The sequence below is a fragment of the Artemia sp. Qi Xiang Cuo genome, chromosome 14 (assembly GCF_049724085.1).
Source record: "Artemia sp. Qi Xiang Cuo chromosome 14, ASM4972408v1, whole genome shotgun sequence".
In the NCBI taxonomy this organism is placed as follows: Eukaryota; Metazoa; Arthropoda; class Branchiopoda; order Anostraca; family Artemiidae; genus Artemia; species Artemia sp. Qi Xiang Cuo.
In genome coordinates, this window is record NC_142807.1 from 62,017,194 (window position 1) to 62,037,884 (window position 20,691).

General features: G+C 35.5%; 1 protein-coding gene across 1 annotated transcript in view; it reads right to left on the reverse strand.

Moving 5' to 3' along the window:
* The window catches only part of LOC148944725 (chitooligosaccharidolytic beta-N-acetylglucosaminidase-like), a 66,669-nt gene extending 63,781 nt beyond the window's left edge, over positions 1-2,888 (reverse strand). The window contains exon 1 of the mRNA XM_089100183.1: positions 2,786-2,888. Within this exon, the coding sequence (XP_088956309.1) occupies positions 2,786-2,872 (87 nt within the window). The 5' untranslated portion in view covers positions 2,873-2,888. The remainder of the gene's footprint in view (positions 1-2,785) is intronic.
* Positions 2,889-20,691: the final 17,803 nt, after the last annotated feature.

The window sequence follows — 20,691 nt, forward strand, 5'->3', positions numbered from 1 at the left end:
AGTGCATATAAAAGAGTGAAGAGGAGTAACTCAGGAAGGTGTCTTATCTCCTGCGCTTTTTAATAATGCATATAAAACAGTGAAGAGGAGTAACGCAGGGAGGTGTCTTATCTTCTGCGCTTTTTAATGCTGCATATAAAACAGTGTAGAGGAGTAACGCCGGGAGTTGTCTTATCTCCTGCGCTTTTTAATACTGCATATAAAACAGTGGAGAGGAGTAACGCAGGGAGGTGTCTTATCTCCTGCGTTTTTTAATGCTGCATATAAAACAGTGAAGAGGAGTAACGCAGGGAGGTGTCTTATCTCCTGCGCGTTTTAATAATGCATATAAAACAGTTAAGAGGAGTAACGCAGGGAGTTGTCTTATCTCCTGTGCGTTTTAATATTGCATATAAAAGAGTGAAGAGGAGTAACACAGGAAGGTGTCTTATCTCCTGTGCTTTTTAATACTGCATCTAAAACAGTGCAGAGGAGTAACGCAGGGAGGTGTCTTATCTCCTGCGCTTTTTAATATTGCATATAAAACAGTGAAGAGGAGTAACGCAGGGAGGTGTCTTATCTCCTGGGCTTTTTAATACTGCATCTATAAGAGTAAAGAGGAGTAACTCAGGGAGGTGTCTTATCTCCTGCGCTTTTTAATAATGCATATAAAACAGTTAAGAGGAGTAACGCAGGGAGGTGTCTTATCTCCTGCGCTTTTTAATACTGCATATAAAACAGTGAAGAGGAGTAACGCAGGGAGGTGTCTTATCTCCTGTGCTTTTTAATACTTCATGTAAAACAGTAAAGAGAAGTAACGCAGGGAACTGTCTTTTCTCCTGCGCTTTTTAATACTGTATATAAAACAGTGAAGAGGAGTAACGCAGTGAGGGCTCTTATCTCCTGCGCTTTTTAAGATTTTTAGTTCTAGAATAAATATACAAATACTTCAAATATTACAAATAGAACATCTATATTTCAAATATATGCTTGCTGAAGGCCTCCTTTTGTTAGTTTGTCCTAGAATGGTATTTTTCAAATGATTTCTACTGTTTCTGCTGCTTTTTCCGATGTTGATATTTTGCTAAACATATATAAGCACGAGTTTCTCTCCTGTAACTGTGCTATTGCTCTCCCCACTATTGTAAAAAATTCAATATCCTTCTTGTAGATTGCATTCGGTGGCTGGGTATATCGGTTACTAGCACTGTCTCGAACTTGCGTCCGCGGACTGTTGCCAATATTAGGTAAAACAGTTTGGATGTGTTAAGGTTGCTATAAATTGAGGAATGTATGATGGATATGCTCTCGGTAAATTATACTATGAGTACTAATATTGTCTCGACTTTTCGTCAGCGCATCGTTGCCAATATTAGTGAAAACACTTAGTTTGATTATGCGAAGATTGTTGCAAATCTAGGAAAGCATAATGGATGTGCTCTCGACAAGTTAAACTGTGGTATGCTTTGTACATGCTAGCCAACTTACTGTCGTCTTATTCAATTTTATCATTGATTTTGTGTTTTTCGTTTGTGTTTTTCTTCTTTCTTATTATTATTCCACCTTCATACTTTTTTTATGTGTTAGTTATTAATAACTAAATAGACAAACAAAACGATATATGCATATATAGTAGATTTAGCACATCCCGGACGCAAGGCACAAAAAGAAATTATCAGCGTACTCTTTTGGGAGTACAGGATAATGAATATTTTTCCGTTTCGCCAAAGAATGACAATTTTAAGTCCCTTTAGCCCCCCCCCCCCACACACATACAAAGAAAGACAATAATTTCTAATTTTTTTTAAAATGGTTGCCATCTATGAATGAAACATACCGAGCGTATGCAACATTTACAATGACGAATACTTGGCTAAATTCAGAATTAAGGCATAAAATAGATGTCTCAGATTCCCTTTTCCATAAAATCCCAGATCCCAGCCTACAGGTACTAAAAATATTCACCCGTAAAGTAATAAAGAACAGTCAATCGATAATTTAATTAAATTTACTTTACGAACATACAATTTTTCATTTTTCCCACTTGAAATAAACCTGCCATAAAGAAAAAAAAATTGATTGATATCATCAATCTAATTTTCAAGAAAATTAATTCATAAGAATAAAAAAAAAATGGATTTAATTATATAACGAGATTGGACGGTAATATTGAGAAAAGTTCACCAGGATCGACTAGATTAACCAGAAGTTTCTATGCAAGAATATTTGCAGTACCAAAATCTAAACACAAATATTGTTCTGAATTGTTAGGATGGTATTTCTTTAATGGTATGAAGGGCCTCTTCCAAAAGCATCAACAGTAATTTTTAAAATATTTAAACTAGCTCATTCTCTTTTATTGATGATACTTGTGATCCAAATATATGTGATCCAAATACAATGACAGTTTTAAAATTTATTTATTATCTACAACTTATTCAGTTTTATTGATGAAACTATGGTTTCATTGTTTCTTGTAAAAAATAGGAAAATATTTTTAATTATCTTGTATTTAGCTTATTAATAAATTTAATACTCAGTTTGGATTCTAATTTTTTTTTTTTTCTGAGGAGCTGGACATTTTGGAAGCAGGCTAAACTTTGAAATAAAAACACATTAAAAATAGGTGATTTATACGGAAAATACAAAAAAAAATCACTGGAAAAGTCACAAAATATTGACATTTCTTAGGCGGGGGCACTTTCCCTATCTTTTTGAATGATTGGAAGTACTAATCTATACATAAAATTATGTAAAAAAAAATCAATACATAAAAAATCAAAGAAGAAACCAATCTGATACTCACAATGCGAATATCATCCTGGCCACAATCTATCTGAACGACAATCATTGTGCTAGATGGCGTTAGGTCTATTCCTCCATATGCTTCCATTGAAACTAAATATCCCCTGAAATAGTAATTAATAAATGAAACGAATTGATGTTAAACTCTTTTGATCTGATTAATTTTTGGCTACTATAAACTTAATGAGCTTTAATAAAAAGAAAAGAAACGTTTTCATTACAATAGCCAAATACAAGTGTGTTAATGCTGTAGGATCATGAATCGCCTGAAAGTGATTTTCCCTAATCTATTTTTATAAAAAAAAAAAAAAAAAAAACAACTTTGAAGATTTTTGACAGTAGTATCTCATAATCGGCTATAGCTAGAGCGTTGAATTCTGTTTCAAAATTAAGTATAAAAATTGCGTATACCCTTGTGCCTATTTTTGTTGGCCTAAGGTGAGTCGTTCCTGAGATAAAACGGATATATATATCTGTTTCGGCAAAAACACCTGAAAATTCTGGTACATAGGTAAGATATGACAAAACGGAATTGGCTCAGCTAACTGAACATATATAAATAAATTTATGCTAAAAGTCTAAAGAACACTTTATTAGGTAGTCTCTATTGGGATCACAAATAAGATTACAATGTATCACACAACGGTATAAGCGATTTGTAGTCACAATCACAAGTAAGAATAACTGTTATAAAAGAATTAATTTTTCAAAACCTTCCATAAAAGAGTTTTTCAGGGAAAAGTAAAGAGCTACATTAAGCCAAAGATAAGTAGAAATAAAGTCGAATCATTATTCAAGTTTAAAATTACCCAATTTTAAATTTTTCCCAATCGCCTGTTAGTGTAGGTTCTCTTAAAGACACTTGGAAACTTTTCCATTTTTTCAAATATTAAACCGTTAAATTGAAAGAGAACATCTAAATTTGATACTTTGTGAAGATTTAAGAAAAATATTCAATAAGAAAATTATACTTAATACAACAAGATCTTTGAAACTTCCACAATGGATAAACGAGCAAAATGAAAAATGGTGTGAATGGTTAGTATTTGGTATAGCTTAATTAGAAAAATTGCAATAATTATTTTTATTTTCTATAACAACATGTTTTCAGAGTCGGCCACACGTGAAAGATTGCCAACTTGCAAACTTTTCGTGTGAAATGCACTCATTTTCATCAAAGAGGGGATATGAAAGAGTGAAAATCCCTCTTTTTGGTTGTCAATTTTCATTCGCTTTAAATTTTAGTAGTTGGCATATTCGTCAAAAGTGCATTTAACCCAAGGAACAGGGTTGCTAACTTGCATAATTTTCATGTTAAATGCACTCTTTTTCACCTCAGAGCGGATTCAGAAGAGGAGATGCGTAAATTTTTTTGACTTGCACTCTTTTTGAGCAAAAATCCCTCTTTTTTGGCCTTCATTTGCACTCTTTTTACACGTCGCGTGACCGGATAAAACACACCAGATATAGATTGCAAGCAAGAGAGTACTCTAAAAATTGTAAAGCATAATTATCCGTCCCTTTGTGTTCCAAAGGCAAGCATCTCATTAAATCATTGCTACTACTACTAACAACTCACCGCATCACCAAGCCACCTGAGGCCAACACAGCTACGCACGCTCCTCCTCCACCCCAATCTATTCAAAGCCTCCCTCTTTACACCCGCCCACAAAGTTCCCATTTCCTTTAAATCTTTCTTTATGACGTCCTCCCACCCCAGACGGGGGCGACCTGCTTTCCATTTCGCCCTAGATGGTTGGCCGAAAAGAAAAATCTTCGGCAATCTGTCATCCTTCATCCGCACAACGTGCCCTAACCACCTCAACCTTTCTTTCATTATAGACCTAGAGAGCGGTATTGAACCACATTTTTCGTATAGCCTATTGTTTGAAATACGGTCAGTCAGCCGCGTACCCAGAACAATCCTTAAGCAATTTCTCTGGAAAACATCTAGCAAATCTTCATCCGCTTTTCGGAGAGTCCAGGCTTCAGAGCCATATTTGACCAATGTCACCACTGTAGATTTTAATTTTACAACCTTGGCTAGTAAGAATATCTTCCTATTATTTTAAATTTTTTTTTAACCGTTAATAATCACCCTGGGCCTTGATCATTCTATTTTTAATGTCTTCCTAGCTCCCACAATCTCTACTAATATTGATCCACAGGTAAGCGAAGCTGCCCACATGATCAATTTTTTCATTACCCAACGTCACCTTTTCATCTTCACTTATTCCTAGCCTTAGTGACTTAGTCTTCCTAACATTAATTTTCAAACCAATATTAGCACCCTGAACTCGCAAAGCCTCTAAAACTTCATTCATTTTACTCACACTTTCATCTAGGATGCTTCAATCCTCAGCATAATCCAAGTCCAGGAGACTTTTTCCTCCCCATTTGATTCCGTGGTCTCCCATTGCCTTTCCTGTGCTCCTTAAAACAAAGTCCATCAAAATAATCCATATAAAGGGGGATAGAACACAATCCTCCTTAACTCCTGATTTAATACAAAACCAGCTGCTAACCTCATTTCCTACCTTAACCGCAGCAGTGTTATTCTCTTACATAGCACTAATCACTTTAATGTATTTGTCTGGTATATCATACAAGAATAAAACCTTTACTAAAGCTCTTCTATCAACAGAATCGAACGCTTGCTCATAATCTATAAAACTGAGGACCAAAGGTGTTTGAAAACTCAGGCACTTCTCAATTATTAGCCTAAGAGTGAAAATTTGGTCGACGCATCCTCTACCTTTTCTACAACCGCACTGTTCTTCTCTTAAAACTCTGTCTGCGGCATCTCTCAGTCTAAAATGTATCATATTACTAAGCAATTTGCTACCTACAGAGACCAGACTAATGCCTCGATAATTACCACACTCACTTTTATCCCCTTTCTTATAAAGTGGCTTAATTAGGGTTTTCCTAAAAATAGTTAGGTACTTCCGATTTTTCAAGAATAATATTCATAATCTTCAATAACTTATTTCTAACCACAGAGCCACCATATTTAAGAAACTCATTTACCACCCAATCAACACCTGGAGCCTTATTATTCTTTAATCCTTTTAATACTGTTGCTAATTGAATCATCCAAAGTATCACAAACTTTTTCATTTTCCTCTATATTTTTTCCTGCAACTCTATCTCGGTTAAGCAAGTTCTCAAAATGTTCGGCCCATCTCGCTATAGCTTTTTCCTTATCGCTAATTGCCACCCCATTCCTATCTTTAACTGGGACAAGTCCGGATTGACTATTACCTCTCAATTTGTTAACGTGCCAGTACAATATTTTACTATTATGTCATCTAGCTGCATCTTCCAGATCCTCGGCAATTTTATCCATGGCCTCCACTTCACACCTCCTTACTTCATATTTCAATGCTTTCTCCACTTTCTTTACATTTCTTTGTTTTCATACGATCTATCACTCAGATAATTCTTGTACAAGTCCTTTCTCCTTTCTATTAACCATAAAATTTTTTCACTAATATTCTTAGCTGCACTTCTAGCTTTCTTCCCCAATACACCTTCAGCAATTTCACAAATTATTTTTCTAAAATTATTCCAACCATCTTCCACATTATCAAATTTTAAACTCTCAAGTTTAGTATTCAACTGTTCCTGGAAAGTTTCTCTCAAATTCTCATCCTGGAGTCTACTAACATCATAACTTCCCGGGAGGTAGTTACCCTTTCCGATATTTCAGCTTTAAATTAACCCTTGACACTACTAAATGGTGATCTTTACTTTTAACATCAATAACAGCACTCCTATATACCCTAGTATCTTGTGTTGGTCCTGCAAGTATTCGGTTTAATATAGCATAACCAATAAGGTTTACTGTCTTACCATCACGTGAATACCATGTTAACTTATGATCCATTTTATGACCAAACACCGTATTGGTTATAACTAGATTGTTATACCTAAAAAATTGCAAAAGTCTGTATCCATTACTGTTTTATTTTCCTACACCAAATTTACCTAGGCTGGGATACAATCTATCCCTATTTCGACCAACCTGGGTGTTAAAATCTTTGAGTAACAGAAACATATTTCGGCATAGGACCTTGTTTTTATTGTCCTGTAACTGTCCGTAAACTTAATCTGAGTAAACAGTATCTCCGTCAGTCAGTTCCACAGAGGTAAATACTACTGTAACTGATACCCTGAACTTTCTAGTCATAAAATGAGAAATTAGTATTCTATTATTAATACCTTCCCAGCCTAAACAAGACTTAGCATCTTCCTTATTCATCATGAGCCCTACTCCCTGTCTATGTACCCCATCCTTCCTGCCTGAGTAAACAAATTCTATATCACCTAATTTCATGCTTGCTACCCCTTGGATATGAGTTTCTGAAACTCCTAAAAAATCCAGTTCAAATCGTCTGAATTCGTCAGTCAAAATGTCGATACGATAGTCATTTTTTAATGTCGTAACATTCCAAGTTCCAATTTTCATGTTCTTTAAATCATTGAAATTATTTTCACCTCAGGAAAAGTAATAATCTCGGATACCAGTACAGGATGGGTATCACATATCTTCTCAACTCTACACCGTAACACTTAAAATGGCTTGGAACTGGTCAGTAAAAGGCCCTTTGGACGTGCATGAATGGAAGTTTTAAGCAATACTAGGTCCATCCTGGTTACATCATGTTTTTCAGCGCTTGGCGATGCTCTTCTATCAACAAGAGTCGAAATCCTGCACAGACAATCCCAAGCCTATTACCTCCGACTCATTATATATTCATGCCTACAAATATTATGCTACTACGGGGAATAAAAAAATTGTGTTGAGCCAGGATAGAACCAGATATAAGAAAGTGGCTGAAACGGATGGGAAAAAAATTATGAAATGGTACATCAAATCGTCAATTCCTTGCGACACGCGGGATTGAACCGGTGACCCACTTATTAAGAGAACCGAGCTTATTCACTACGCTGTCACAAGGTAAACCTCATTAAATTCAATTTGCTTATACTTACTGCCAACTGCGTCCTCAGCTTTATTTTAATAAAAGTAAAATTTTGAAAATTACAGAATGATTATAAGAGTTAAATTATTTATTTGAAATTTTGCGCCCCCATAATTTCAGCATCCGGGGCAAGTGTTCCCCCTGAAACCCCCTGTGGTTGAATGTTGGTTTGTAAAGCCAAATTTTCTGCAATTTGATATTTTTAAATTAGTTCATCAACACCACTAATTCTTTAGTGATCATGAGTGAAAATTAGTGGAGCACAAACACACACACATACACACATGCACATATATATATATATATATATATATATATATATATATATATATATATATATATATATATATATATATATATATATATATATATATATATATATATATATATATATATATATATATATATATATATATATATATATATATATATATATATATATATATATATATATATATATATATATATATATATATATATATATATATATATATATATATATATATATATATATATATATATATATATATATATATATATATATATATATATATATATATATTATATAATGTATAGACATTACAATATAGACATTATAATGTCTATATTATAATCACCAAGGATCATAAATGGAATACAAAGGCTGGATAGGTAAACTAACATACTCGTATTTTCCAATTTAATTATGAATTTCACCTTACAAGAGGAAGGAGGATGGTATATCACTATTATTAAAATTTTTCGTTATTAAGAAAAAATCATTGCACAACACAAGGTTCAAAATCCATTTTAATATTAAACTGTAAAGAGTCATCTTTCATACGTGCAGGAATATAATCTTTAATTATAAAATTGATAAGAAAAAAACTTCTACGGCGATATTATTTGTAAAGTTCTCATCCGCATAGGCCTAAAATATCAGTAGAACAACCCAAATAAAATAAAAGCTTTTCTATAACACCCCATCCGCTCATCCATCCTCGGCAATTCCAGAACGAAATCCTTCTAAAACAAGACTTTTTATGGGCTATTTTATACAAAAATACATATTTGTTCGGTGGAATATCAAATGAATATGAAACATCATTAATATCCTGATCTAAAGGAGAAAAAACTGGATGAAATAAATCAGATTTTTTTTTAATTGTAGTAGCCTCAATGACGAGGATTCAATTGCCTCATTACCCTTAATCATAATTCAATACCTTGCCAAAAGATAGCCTACCAGTCTACTGCTCCCAGGAAATTAAATCCCTGGTGAGGTAATTTCGCAAATTACTTCTCTGACAGAACACCTCGCTGTTCCGCCATGACCCACAAATAAACAAATACACCTTAATATCGAAAAAACAGAAACTAAACAAAAGAAAAGAAAGAAAGAAACATAATATTAACCAAAATCACAAGATTTTAAATAGTCGGAAATTCAATAATGTTTAGCACTGAACCATTCTACTTTATTTTTTTTTTTTTTTCACCAGAAGCGTTAACATGGCACAATACTGGAGGGACAACAGGAGGGGGGGGGGGAGTCCAAGCTTGCAGCTCACATTGACGGAATTCGTTTCTTTTGACAGCAAGGGAGGTTCAACATTGACGGAATTCGTTTCTTTTGACAACAAGGGAGGTTCAACATTGACGGAATTAGTTTCTTTTGACAGCAAGGGAGGTTCAACATTGACGGAATTCGTTTCTTTTGACATCAAGGGAGGTTCGAATGCCTCTCACTGTTTTAGTGACTTCGTCTTATAGATATGGCTTTGCAAAGATCGCATTATTATCGAAATTAAACTTCTTCCTGAAAATTTTATTGTCGAAAATCATTCGCCTATGATACTGGTGAATTCAAACCGGCTTACTGAAATAGCTGTTAACTGGCGGTGAGCATGAATAAAATTTTGTTCAGGGATTGCTAGTCTGCCCTTTTATTGCAATTTTACCTTGAATGTCACTGTTTCCCTCAGCTATTTCCCAGAAACAAGCGTTTTGAATGTGTGTCTCAGTGACGCAATTTTTCTGTAATGATTTTTTAAGGGGTTACTCTCTACTGCAAAACTGGCAGATAATGGATATTGCCATGCTGGGATTTTGCACCGTAGGGTCATAACTTTTCAGTAAAGATACTAATCTAAAAGACTTATACTTACCACACAGAAAGTCAAAACCAGACAGAAAATGTATAATTCCAATATCCAGAATATCAAATTTAAATTTGCATGAGCATGGACTAGTAATTTTTTCAACTGCCCAAGTTTGGTATCCCATAATCACCGATAATTCGCAGAATTTGCAAGAACTGTAATACCGATCTTTATAGATCGCATTTTCAGAACTCTGATTATAAAGAGGTGGGCCGAGCCGCACCTCAATTACAGAGCTCTCCAAAAATTGATTGAGCTTATGAACCAAAACGCATGTCTTCAAATTTTGTGTTGAAATCTCAATTGTAAATTCTTTTCGATCCAAAAATTTTGCTACAAAAATAAATCTTACATTTAAAATTGTTTTTGCATGTAAATAATTCAATGTTTCTAATTAGACATTTTCTTTGTCCATAAAATCTTTTTTAAATTTATAATATAATATAAAAATAGGAAATAGAAAATATAATATTTAATAGAAAACTGAATGGTAATAAAAGAAGTTTAAATTTGTCAGAGCTTTGAATTTGATTCTTGAAAGAATCAAATTTTTGGGCAAATTTCAAATGTATAAGTTCCATCAATGTTAGTCTTGCCCATCAAGAGTTACGAGCCTGAGAAAATTTGCCTTATTTTTGAAAAAAGAGGGGGAACCTCCCCAAAAAGCCATAGAACCTTAATGAAAATGAAACGATCAGATTCAGCGTATCAGAGAACCCTACTGTAGAGGTTTCAAGCTCCTATCTGCAAAATGTGGGATTTTGTTGTTTTTTTTCCAGAATTTAAATTGCCAGATTATTTTTTGCCAGATACGTTTTTTTTTTTTCCAGTAGTGATCGTATTGACCCAGTGGTCCTAGAATATCTCAGGAGGGCTCATTCGAACGCAAATTAGAAGTTCTAGTGAGCTTTTTAAGTGACCAAAAAATGGAGGGCAACTAGACCCCCTCCCACGCTCATTTTCCCAAAGTCACCCGATCAAAATTTTGAGATAGTCATTTTGTTCAACATGATCGAAAGTATAATAAATATGTCTTTTAGGATGACTTAATTCCCCAAAAACCGCAGGGGGAGGGGTGAAAGTTATGAACTTTGCCCATTGTTTACATGTAGTACGTATTGGTTATTGGGAAGTATACAGACGTTGTCAGGGGGGATTTTTTCGGGTAGTGAGGGGTCGGAGGTTATGTGAGAGGATCTTTCCATGGAGGAAGTTTTCATGGGTGAAGGAACATTGCTATGAATGGGGCTCTGGATCCCCAGTATTACCTAAAAAAAAACAATCAGAAATTAAACAAAAAAGAAATTTTTTCAACTGAAAGTAAGTACCAAAATCAAAAATTTAAACGGACAGGAGGGGGTTGTCCCCTAGTCAATATCTCGCTCTTTTTAGGCAAAGATTTTTTAGTACTTTCATAAGAGCTATTTATTCTATTTAAATGGCCTTTGTGATTAAGGGGTCATTCTTAAAGATTTGGAACAAAATTTGAACTTTAGCTTAAAGAGTGAGGTACTGACTAAGGGGCGAACCCCCTAATATACGTAATAAAAATATACGAATATAGAAGTTCGCTATATAAGTTAATTCGTAAGTTATGTATATTTATTACTAATAAAAACGATCGTAAATAAAATTTAAAGTTCTAGTACCCTTTTTAAGTAACCAAAAAAATGGAGGGCAACTAGGCCCCTTCCACTACCCATTTTTTCTAAAACTTGTCGGATCAAATTTTTAGAAGGCCATTTAGCCCAAAAGAGTAAAATTGATATGCAAATTTCTTTTCAATTTTTCATGTACGGTGAGCCAAAATCAAAACCTGCATTAATTCAAAAACGTAAATTAAATTAGATTATATTAAGTAATTAAATTAAAACGAAATTAAATAAAAATAAGAAGTTTTTTAAGTGAAAGTAAGGAGCGACATTAAAACTTAAAATGAACAGAAATTATTCTGCATATGAAAGGGGCTGTTCTCTCCTCAACTCCTCGCTCTTTACGCTAAACTTTGACTCTTTCTCACAACTCTATTTTTTAAAACAATAAAAACTTTATCGTAAAGATCGAGGCGTTGAGGAGGGGACAGACCTCTTCATACACGGAATAATTTCTGTTCTTTTTAAGTTTTGATGTCACTCCTTGCTTTCAGTTAAAAAAAAAACTTGTTTTTTTTAAGTAATTTGTCATTAGGGTTGCCACCGTGGGTGATCACCAAATTTGGTGTTTTTTCCCCGTTTAGTGATTTTTTGGTGATCAGGGGATTTTACCTAAAAGACTGGGAATTTTATTATAAAACTGGTGATTTTACTACGTTTGTGCTACAATTGTTTTTGTTTGCGCAGTATTGATGTCCTTTCCCGAATTCAGTATCTCAGCAGAGAGACAGTTTTCTCTATTCACGCTCATTAAGAGCCCTCTAGGAAATAAGTTGGTCCCCAGTACTTTTTCCTCTCTTATTTATGGGAATAGATCTGTGATGGATGTACCATGGGACATACCTGATGCACTTGTCTCGCAAGTGAGAAAATGCAAGTTCAAGAAACTGGAGAAGATTAACGGTAACCAAAGTATTTGGTTTCATAACTAAATCAAGTAATTATGTAATTATGTCAAGTAATTATGTAATTAAATCAAGTAAATGTAATTATGTTTTGCTGACCGTTTAGCAATGATAGTTTACAATTGTTTTTTTCAGTTCAAAAGGTATTGTAATTTTTGCTGTCAATACGAGAAGAAGTTGAAAAATCATATTTTATTCTATATTCATAATCATATTTTAAGAAGAATTAGGAAAGCTATAGACGTTGGATGTTGGAATAATATCCCTCCAAATTTTCTCATTGCCAAATTGTGCTTATTTAAGATCTTATTCTTACTTGGTACTAAGCAGTAATATTGGAAATGGATATTTATTGGTAAGAAAAAACATCATTTGCTTTTAATTCTCAAAAAAAAAGGAATTTAGGCGGTGGAAATGGCATCAAGGTAAGACAATATATTTATTTTGATGAAAAATACACGTGTTCAATTACATACATAAATACAACGTCCTATACCCCCCCCCCCCCAAGGGGCTCTGTGACGGGGAAAGCTGGTAAAGAAAAAAAAACAATAAAGTGGATAATAATACGCAGCCACAGCTGAGTTGAGTTTATGTGAGTTGAAGCAGTTGAGGCTGTATGGATCTTCTGCTGGGCTTTTTAGCATGCGATCATTTTACCAAAAACCAAGGAATTCTTTGAAAGCCTAAGAGTCTGCCTGAGAGATATCTCTGATGTCTCTTAGATGTCTCTTAGTTGACGTTGGTGTACTGATGTCTTCATCAGACTCTTAGACATGTCTCTGATGTCTAAGAGTCTGCAGTATCTGAGAATGAACACTTAAAATGGGTATGTAATTAGTGTTGTTGACAAACTCTGTGGGAATGTGACATTTTAAGAGTTTTGGCATGAAAGTGCTTCTCTTTGTTCTGTAGACTAGGCTAGTAGACATCAGTAGCACGTATAAAGTCACAGAAACATGCAAACATCGATACAACAATAATTTTTTTCCAAACATCTATGGCATATTGTCGCCTAAAAGTACATCTACTGGATAGTATCGCAAACATTTCCAACTTCCGCCTGGAATTTTCGCCCTGGAATTTGATTTGCCTTAGAAAAAAAGGTTGATAATTGTCCTTGAAAGCCTATTCCTTAACGCCAAAAAAAAACCATTGTTGAAATTCAGCAGCTTCAAAATGTTGAGATGACTGGTTTGATGTTGCACTCCTGTAGATGTTACCGCATACATTGCAACAGGCAAGTTCTACCTTTTTCAAATGTAATCTTTTGAATTTTCAAGTTATAATGGTTTTTTCATTTCAGTGAACTTTACTAAATGAGGCTTAGATAATGAGGGCAATTGTGATGGTATATGATAAGGTGCTACTTGCCACGAGCTACATGACGGAGATGCCAGTATCCTAATTGCTTTACTTAATAGATATGGACGCATTTGGTATGCTTAAGTTTTTCCCCCCTTATTTGTCTTATGCTGATCTTTTCTAAGAGAAAATGGTAATTTTATTTTGCCTCCTGCCTGCTATCGTCAACCAGAGATGCCAAATAGATACATTTGTGTCAAAAAGACACATTCCCATGTGCGGGGGCACAGTGTCATAAAAGGTCAAACAGTGACACATTGTGAAATTTGGGACATAAAGGGCCGGACACACATTAATTTTTCAGCACCGAATCGCACAGAAAAAGGCAGCGATTCGAGCCTAAAAAATCTTCTAGTATTCGGCGTCAATTTACATCGACGGCTATTGCTGTCTTTGATGTTTAGTTTTGAAAATCTTGCGCAAAAATCACTGTTTTTGTACTGCTATCGCTTTCACACTGAGCTACTGAAATCGGTACCAAAAAGAGTTATGTATGTCCAGCCCTTGAAAGGGAGATATTTTGTGATTATTTTTATAAAAGACGAAACATTTCCCAACTGGATATATATTTTGGTAAAAAAAAATGTAACTTTTCACCAAAGCATGTCCTTTTTTTTTTTTTTTTTTTTTTTTTTTTTTTTTTTTTTTTTTAGGGTTCAGCTTTTGCCAGAGATGTCAGTAAGAGATGTGCAGTAAGTAAATCATTTTCTCCAAAGTAAGGTATTTACATGTTTATATGAATTTAGTGCTTTCACGCTTAGTCATTTTGTTTTATATTTGTATTATTTTGTTAAAACATGAATATTTTATTTCATATGAATTTTTGTTAATTATATTTGATGTTAAATGACCGCTTTGAGAGAGATTTACAAAGCGTCTTTTGGTATATAATACAACTGGTAAAAAAAATAATAACCTTTAGATTTTGAGATTTCAAGATGGAAAAATTTTAGCTAAAAATGACACCTTTTTGGACGCTCAAGGGACACAATCATGGACAAAAAGTTGACAACCCTGCCGTCAAATCGAGGAACTGGAATACTAATTTATACCTTTAAAATCAAGTAACCTATCATTATTTGATGACTACTATTTTCACTATGAATGACTCTCTCCAAGACTCTAATTCACTAATTAGAGTCTTCCTGATCAAACCGCTCGTGCAAATGAACTGTAAGCAAGGCATGAAGTGACTTAGTACAATAGAAACCTAAACTTTGAAAGAAAGAATTTTGATAATAATTAATAAAACAAAAGAATTAGCTTTTATGTTGGTTCTAAATCTATATAATTCATAAGTTCAATGTTACCCATCAAAAGTTAAAAGCCTTAGAAAATTTGCCTGGTTTTCAAAAAAGGGAGTAAATACCCCCCGAAACATCAAATAATTGTAATTAAAATCATCTTATTAGACTGAGAATGCAAGAGAACTCTATTGTAGGGGTTTCAATCTTTTCTCTACATATATGCAGAATTAAGAAAAAAATTTCCAGAAGAAAGATCACGGATGTGGTTTTATTTGTTGTTTGTTTTTTTTTCTTCTTTTTTTAGGGATAATCGTATTGAACCAATGCTCCTAGAAGATTGAGAGAAAGCTTATTTGAACGGAAATTAAAGTTCTGCTGATCATTTTAAGGGATGAAAAATATTGCAGAGCCACTAGTCCTCCAGAGTAGAGAGGGGTCAGAAGGTCCGACGCCCACAATACCCCTTCGAATCCCGATCCGGACACTTTTTTTAAAAATTCCGACGCCCACACCAAATAAGGGCATAGCCTCCCTAGGGAGAAAGATTACGTAATGGGGTCATTGACCTTTTTTTCCAAGGTCGATTTATTTGATGTTTCTATGTGTAATAACTCCGGAACGAAGGTTGCACATGCGTAGTGAATTCTAACGGGAATAATGTTATTGATCTAGGACTCGAGGGGGAAGTGAATTTCCGAGAACTTGATTGCGTAATCAAAGTGTGTCAACAACAACAACATCGACCTTGACATTCGCTGAGAGCGTGCACTTACAACAACAACAACATCGACTTTGGAACACCTGTGCTGTCGACCTCAATTCACCTATCGTGAATCAATAATTCCCCTTAGAAACAACAAATTAATTTCCCCTTTCTTGACAGATCAATCAATCAATGACATCATCTGTCAGACTTTAAAAATTTTCACCCTAGAAACATTTCTCCAGGAATAGATCCAAATCATTAATGTCTTTGCCTCGGGAACAACTCTTTTGGTCGAACTCCAAAGGATATTAATAACCAAAGGCCATGGAAACAATTAGGCAAGAAACATCTTAGCGATGAATTGTTTTAGCGCGCGAAAAGGTTTCTTATTAATTTGAAATGCGTTAGCGCAGAGATGCCAATAACAAAGGATCACGCTGAATTTACGTTTAGGGATTATTTGGGCGAAACCGTTTTAGACAGGTTATGGAACTATTTCGGCGAAACAGATAGAGACATTTTAAAAGAAGATTTTTGAAGAGATTTTTGAAGAGGTTTTGAGTGTGATCGTTATAATACACAAGTTTCATTTGAACAGTGTTGTGAGGTCCTCTAACCCAACCCCAAAGGGTTCCAATCCTCCTACCCCAACCCCGAAGGAAGCCCCCGGTCCTCAAAAGCCCCCCAAGCTCCCAAAGGCCCTCCACCGGTCCCCAAATGTTCCCCAGGCCCCCAACTGTCCCCCCGGACCCTCAAAGGCCCCCCAAGCTCCCAAAGGGCCACCGGCGCCCCCAAAGGCCCACCCAGACCCCCAAAGACCATCCCCGGACCCCCCAAAGGCCCATCGAGCTCCCAAAGGACCAACGGGGTCCCAAAGGCCCACCACCGGCCCCCAAGTGCCCCGCCGGACCCCCAAAGGCCCGCCCCAGGTCCTCAAAGGTCCCCCGGGCTCCCAAAGGACCAACGGGGTCCCAAAGGCCCTCCACCGGTCCCCAAATGTCACCCTGGCACCCAAAGGCCCTCCCTGGGCCCCAAAGGCCCACCCAGACCCCCAAAGGGCAGCCCCGGGCCCCCCAAACGCCCAACGAGCTCCCACCGGATCAACGGGGTCCCAACGGCCCTCCACCGGTCCCCAAATGTCCCCCAGGCCCCCAAAGGCCCTCCCTGTGCCCAAAGGCCCACCCCCGGCCCCCCAAGGTCCCCCGGACCAGAGAAGCGCTGCCGGGATGACACACACACACACACACCCACACACACTTCTGCACCACCCAATAAGACAGACAAAGTTTAACTCTCAAACAAACACACAAAAACTATCAGACACTCTCTAACTCAATCTCACAATCTCTCTCTCTCTCTCTCTCTCTCTCTTTCAATGTCTCTCAGTGTCTGTCTCTCTGTCTCTCACACACTCTCGCATATTGAGACAGACAGACACACACACAGACACAGAAACACACACACACACACACACACACACACACACACACACACACATACACATACACACATACATACACTTCCACACACACTCACACACACACACCCGCATACACACACTCCCGCGCACACACCCTCACCCACACCCACACGCCCACCCACGCACACACAAACAAACAATCACACACAACCAAACACACACACACACACACACAAAAACACACAAAAACACACACACAAACATAAAGAAACACACACCCACACACACAAATACACACAAAGATACAAACACAAATACACACATACATACACACACACATAGATACACACACATACACATGTATGTATACATACATACACACATACACACACATACACACACATATACATAGACACATACACATATACATACACACACACATAAATATACACATACACACACACAAACACACACACTCACACAAACAAACACACACACACACACACATAGGTGAGTTATGTCTGAAACCTATGATTTGGGATATGTCATTTTCTATATTTGACTTTTAATAACCGGATTTCTTAGTCTTTAGTAGGTGTGTGGTGTCTGAAACCTATGATTTGGGATGTGTTTTTTGCTATTTTTTGAATTTTCTGAGCAGGATTTATTAGACATTAGTATGTTTGTGTTGACTTAAACCTATGATTTTGTATGGTTAATTTGCTATTTTTGACTTTTCTGAGCTAGATTTCTTAGCCTTTCATAGGTGTGTCCTTTCAGAAAATTATGATTTGGGAGGTGTAGTTTGCTTCTTGGAATTTTCAGAGATAGTATTCTTTGTCACTAATAGGTTTTTTTTTTCTTAAAATTCGAGTTTTTGATGATTAGTTTTCTATTTCATACTTTTCTGAGCTAATGTTTCTTAGTATTTCATAGGTGAATGATGTCTGAAACTTATGATTTGGGATATTTAAATTACTATTTCGGGCTTTTCTGAGTTAGATTTTTTAGTCTTTCATAGGCGCGTGATGTCTGAAAACCTATGATTTGGGTTATGTAATTTACTTTTCATAATTTTCATAAAAGTATTTATTAGTTTTTCTTAGGTGTGTGTTGTCTGAAACATAGTATTTTTGATGTGTGTGTTGCTATTTTTTGACTTTTCTGAGAAGTATTTCTTAGACATTCTTAGTTATTTTTTGACTGAAACCTATGATTTGGGATGGTTAATTTGCTATTTTTGACTTTTCTGAGCTAGATCTCTTAGCCTTTCATAGGTGTGTGCTTTCAGAAATTATGATTTGGGAGGTATAGTTTGCTTTTTGGACTTTTCAGAGCTAGGATTCTTTGTCACTCATAGGTGTGTGTTGTCTGAAACTTCGAGTTTGGGATGAGTAGTTGGCTATTTCAGACTTTTCTGAGCTAAGGTTTCTTAGTATTTCGTAGGTGAATGCTGTCTGAAACTTAATCATTTGGGATATGTAAATTACTATTTCGGGCTTTTCTGAGTTGGATTTCTTAGTCTTTCATAGGTTTGTGATGTCGGAAACCTATGATTTGGGATGTGTAGTTTGATATTTTTGACTTTTCTGAGCTAGGTTTCTTAGCCTTTCATAGGTATGTGTTGTCAGAAAATTATGATTTGGGATGTGTAGTTTGCTATTTCAGGCTTTTCTGATCTAAGGTTTTCTAGTATTTCTTAGGTGAATATTGTCTGAAACCCATAGTTTGGGAATGAGTAGTTTGCTATTTTTGACTTTTCTGAGCTAGGTTTCTTAGTCTTTCGTTGATGTGCGTTGACTGAAACCTATGATTTGGGATATGTTGTTAGCTAATTTCGACTTTTCTGAGCTGGATTTGTTAGACATTCATTTGTCTGTGTTGACTGAAACCTATGATTGGGATGAGGGGTTTGCTATTTTTGTCTTTTATGAGCTAGATTTCTTAGCCGTTCATAGGTGTGTGTTGTCTGAAACTTATGATTTGGGATGTGTAGTTTGCTATTTGAACTTTTCAGAGCTATGATTCTTAGTCCGTCATAGGCGTTTGATGTCTGAAACTTCTAGTTTGGGATGAGTAGTTTCGCTATTTCAGGCTTTTATTAGCTATTGTTTCTTATTATTTCATATGTTTATTAGTTATGTATAAGTTGATGTGTTTTATTTTATGTTCTTTTTCTGTCTTTTCGGTGTTTTATTTATTAGTAGTTCATATGTTTGTGTTGTGTGACACCTATGATTTGGGATGGGTTGATTGCTACTTTTGAATTTTCTGAGCTGAATTTCTTAGCATTTCATAGGTGTTTGTTGTCTGAAACCTATAGTTTGTGTTGACTAGTTTGCTATTTTTGACTTTTCCGAGATAGTTTTCTTGTAAGTTCTTAGGTGAGTGTTTTCTTAAAAATATGATTTGTTATGTGTAATTTTCTATTTATGTATTTTCTTATATTTATTTCTTAGTCTTTAATATTTTTTTGTTGTCTGAAACCTATGATTTGGGATGTGTGGGTTGCTATTTTTTTACTTTTCCGAGCTGGATTTCTTAGCCGTTCATAGGTGAGTGCTGTCTGAAACTTATGATTTGAGATGGTTAATTTGCTATTTCCGGCTTTTATTAGCTATGTTTCTTAGCCTTTCATAGGTGTGTGTTGTCAGAAAATTACTATTTGGGATGTGTAGTTTGCTATTTGAACTTTTAAGATATAGGATTCTTATTCAATCATTGTTGTTTGTTGTCTGAAACCAATATTTTTTGATGACTATTTTGCTATTTCAGGCTTGTTCATTTTGAATTTCTGTCTTGAAATGAAAGAGTTGGAAAATTAGGGTCTTAGTCCACCAGCTCAGTATTGGGGTCCCAGTCCACCAGCCTGATTGGTGGAAATTCACTAGCTCAGAATTGATGTCTTAGTCCACCAGCACGAATGTTTGGACTCCACTAACTCGATATTGTGGACTTAGTACACCATCAAGTATGTTGTAAATTCACTTGCTCAGAATAAGGGTCACAGTCAACCAGCCTGAATGGTAGTAATTCACAAGCTCAGACTAGGGGTCCTAGTCCACCAGCCTGAATGGTTGAAATTCACATTAGACGACACAAAAACTTACACACACACAAAAAATCACACACACTCACAAAAACTTACACACACACAAAAAAACTTACACACACACACACACAAAAAAACTAACACACACACGCAAAAACTTACAGACACACGAAAAAACTTACACACACACACACACAAAAACTTACACACACACACACACACACAAACTAACACAATAACACTAAAAAATACAAGCACACAAAAACTAACATTAACAAAAAAAAATACACACACACACAAAACTTACACACACTCACACACAAGAAAACACACACACACACACCAAAACTTAAACACACACAAAAACTTGCACACACACACACACGCACACAAAAACTAACACATGAACACAAAAAAAAACTCACACACAC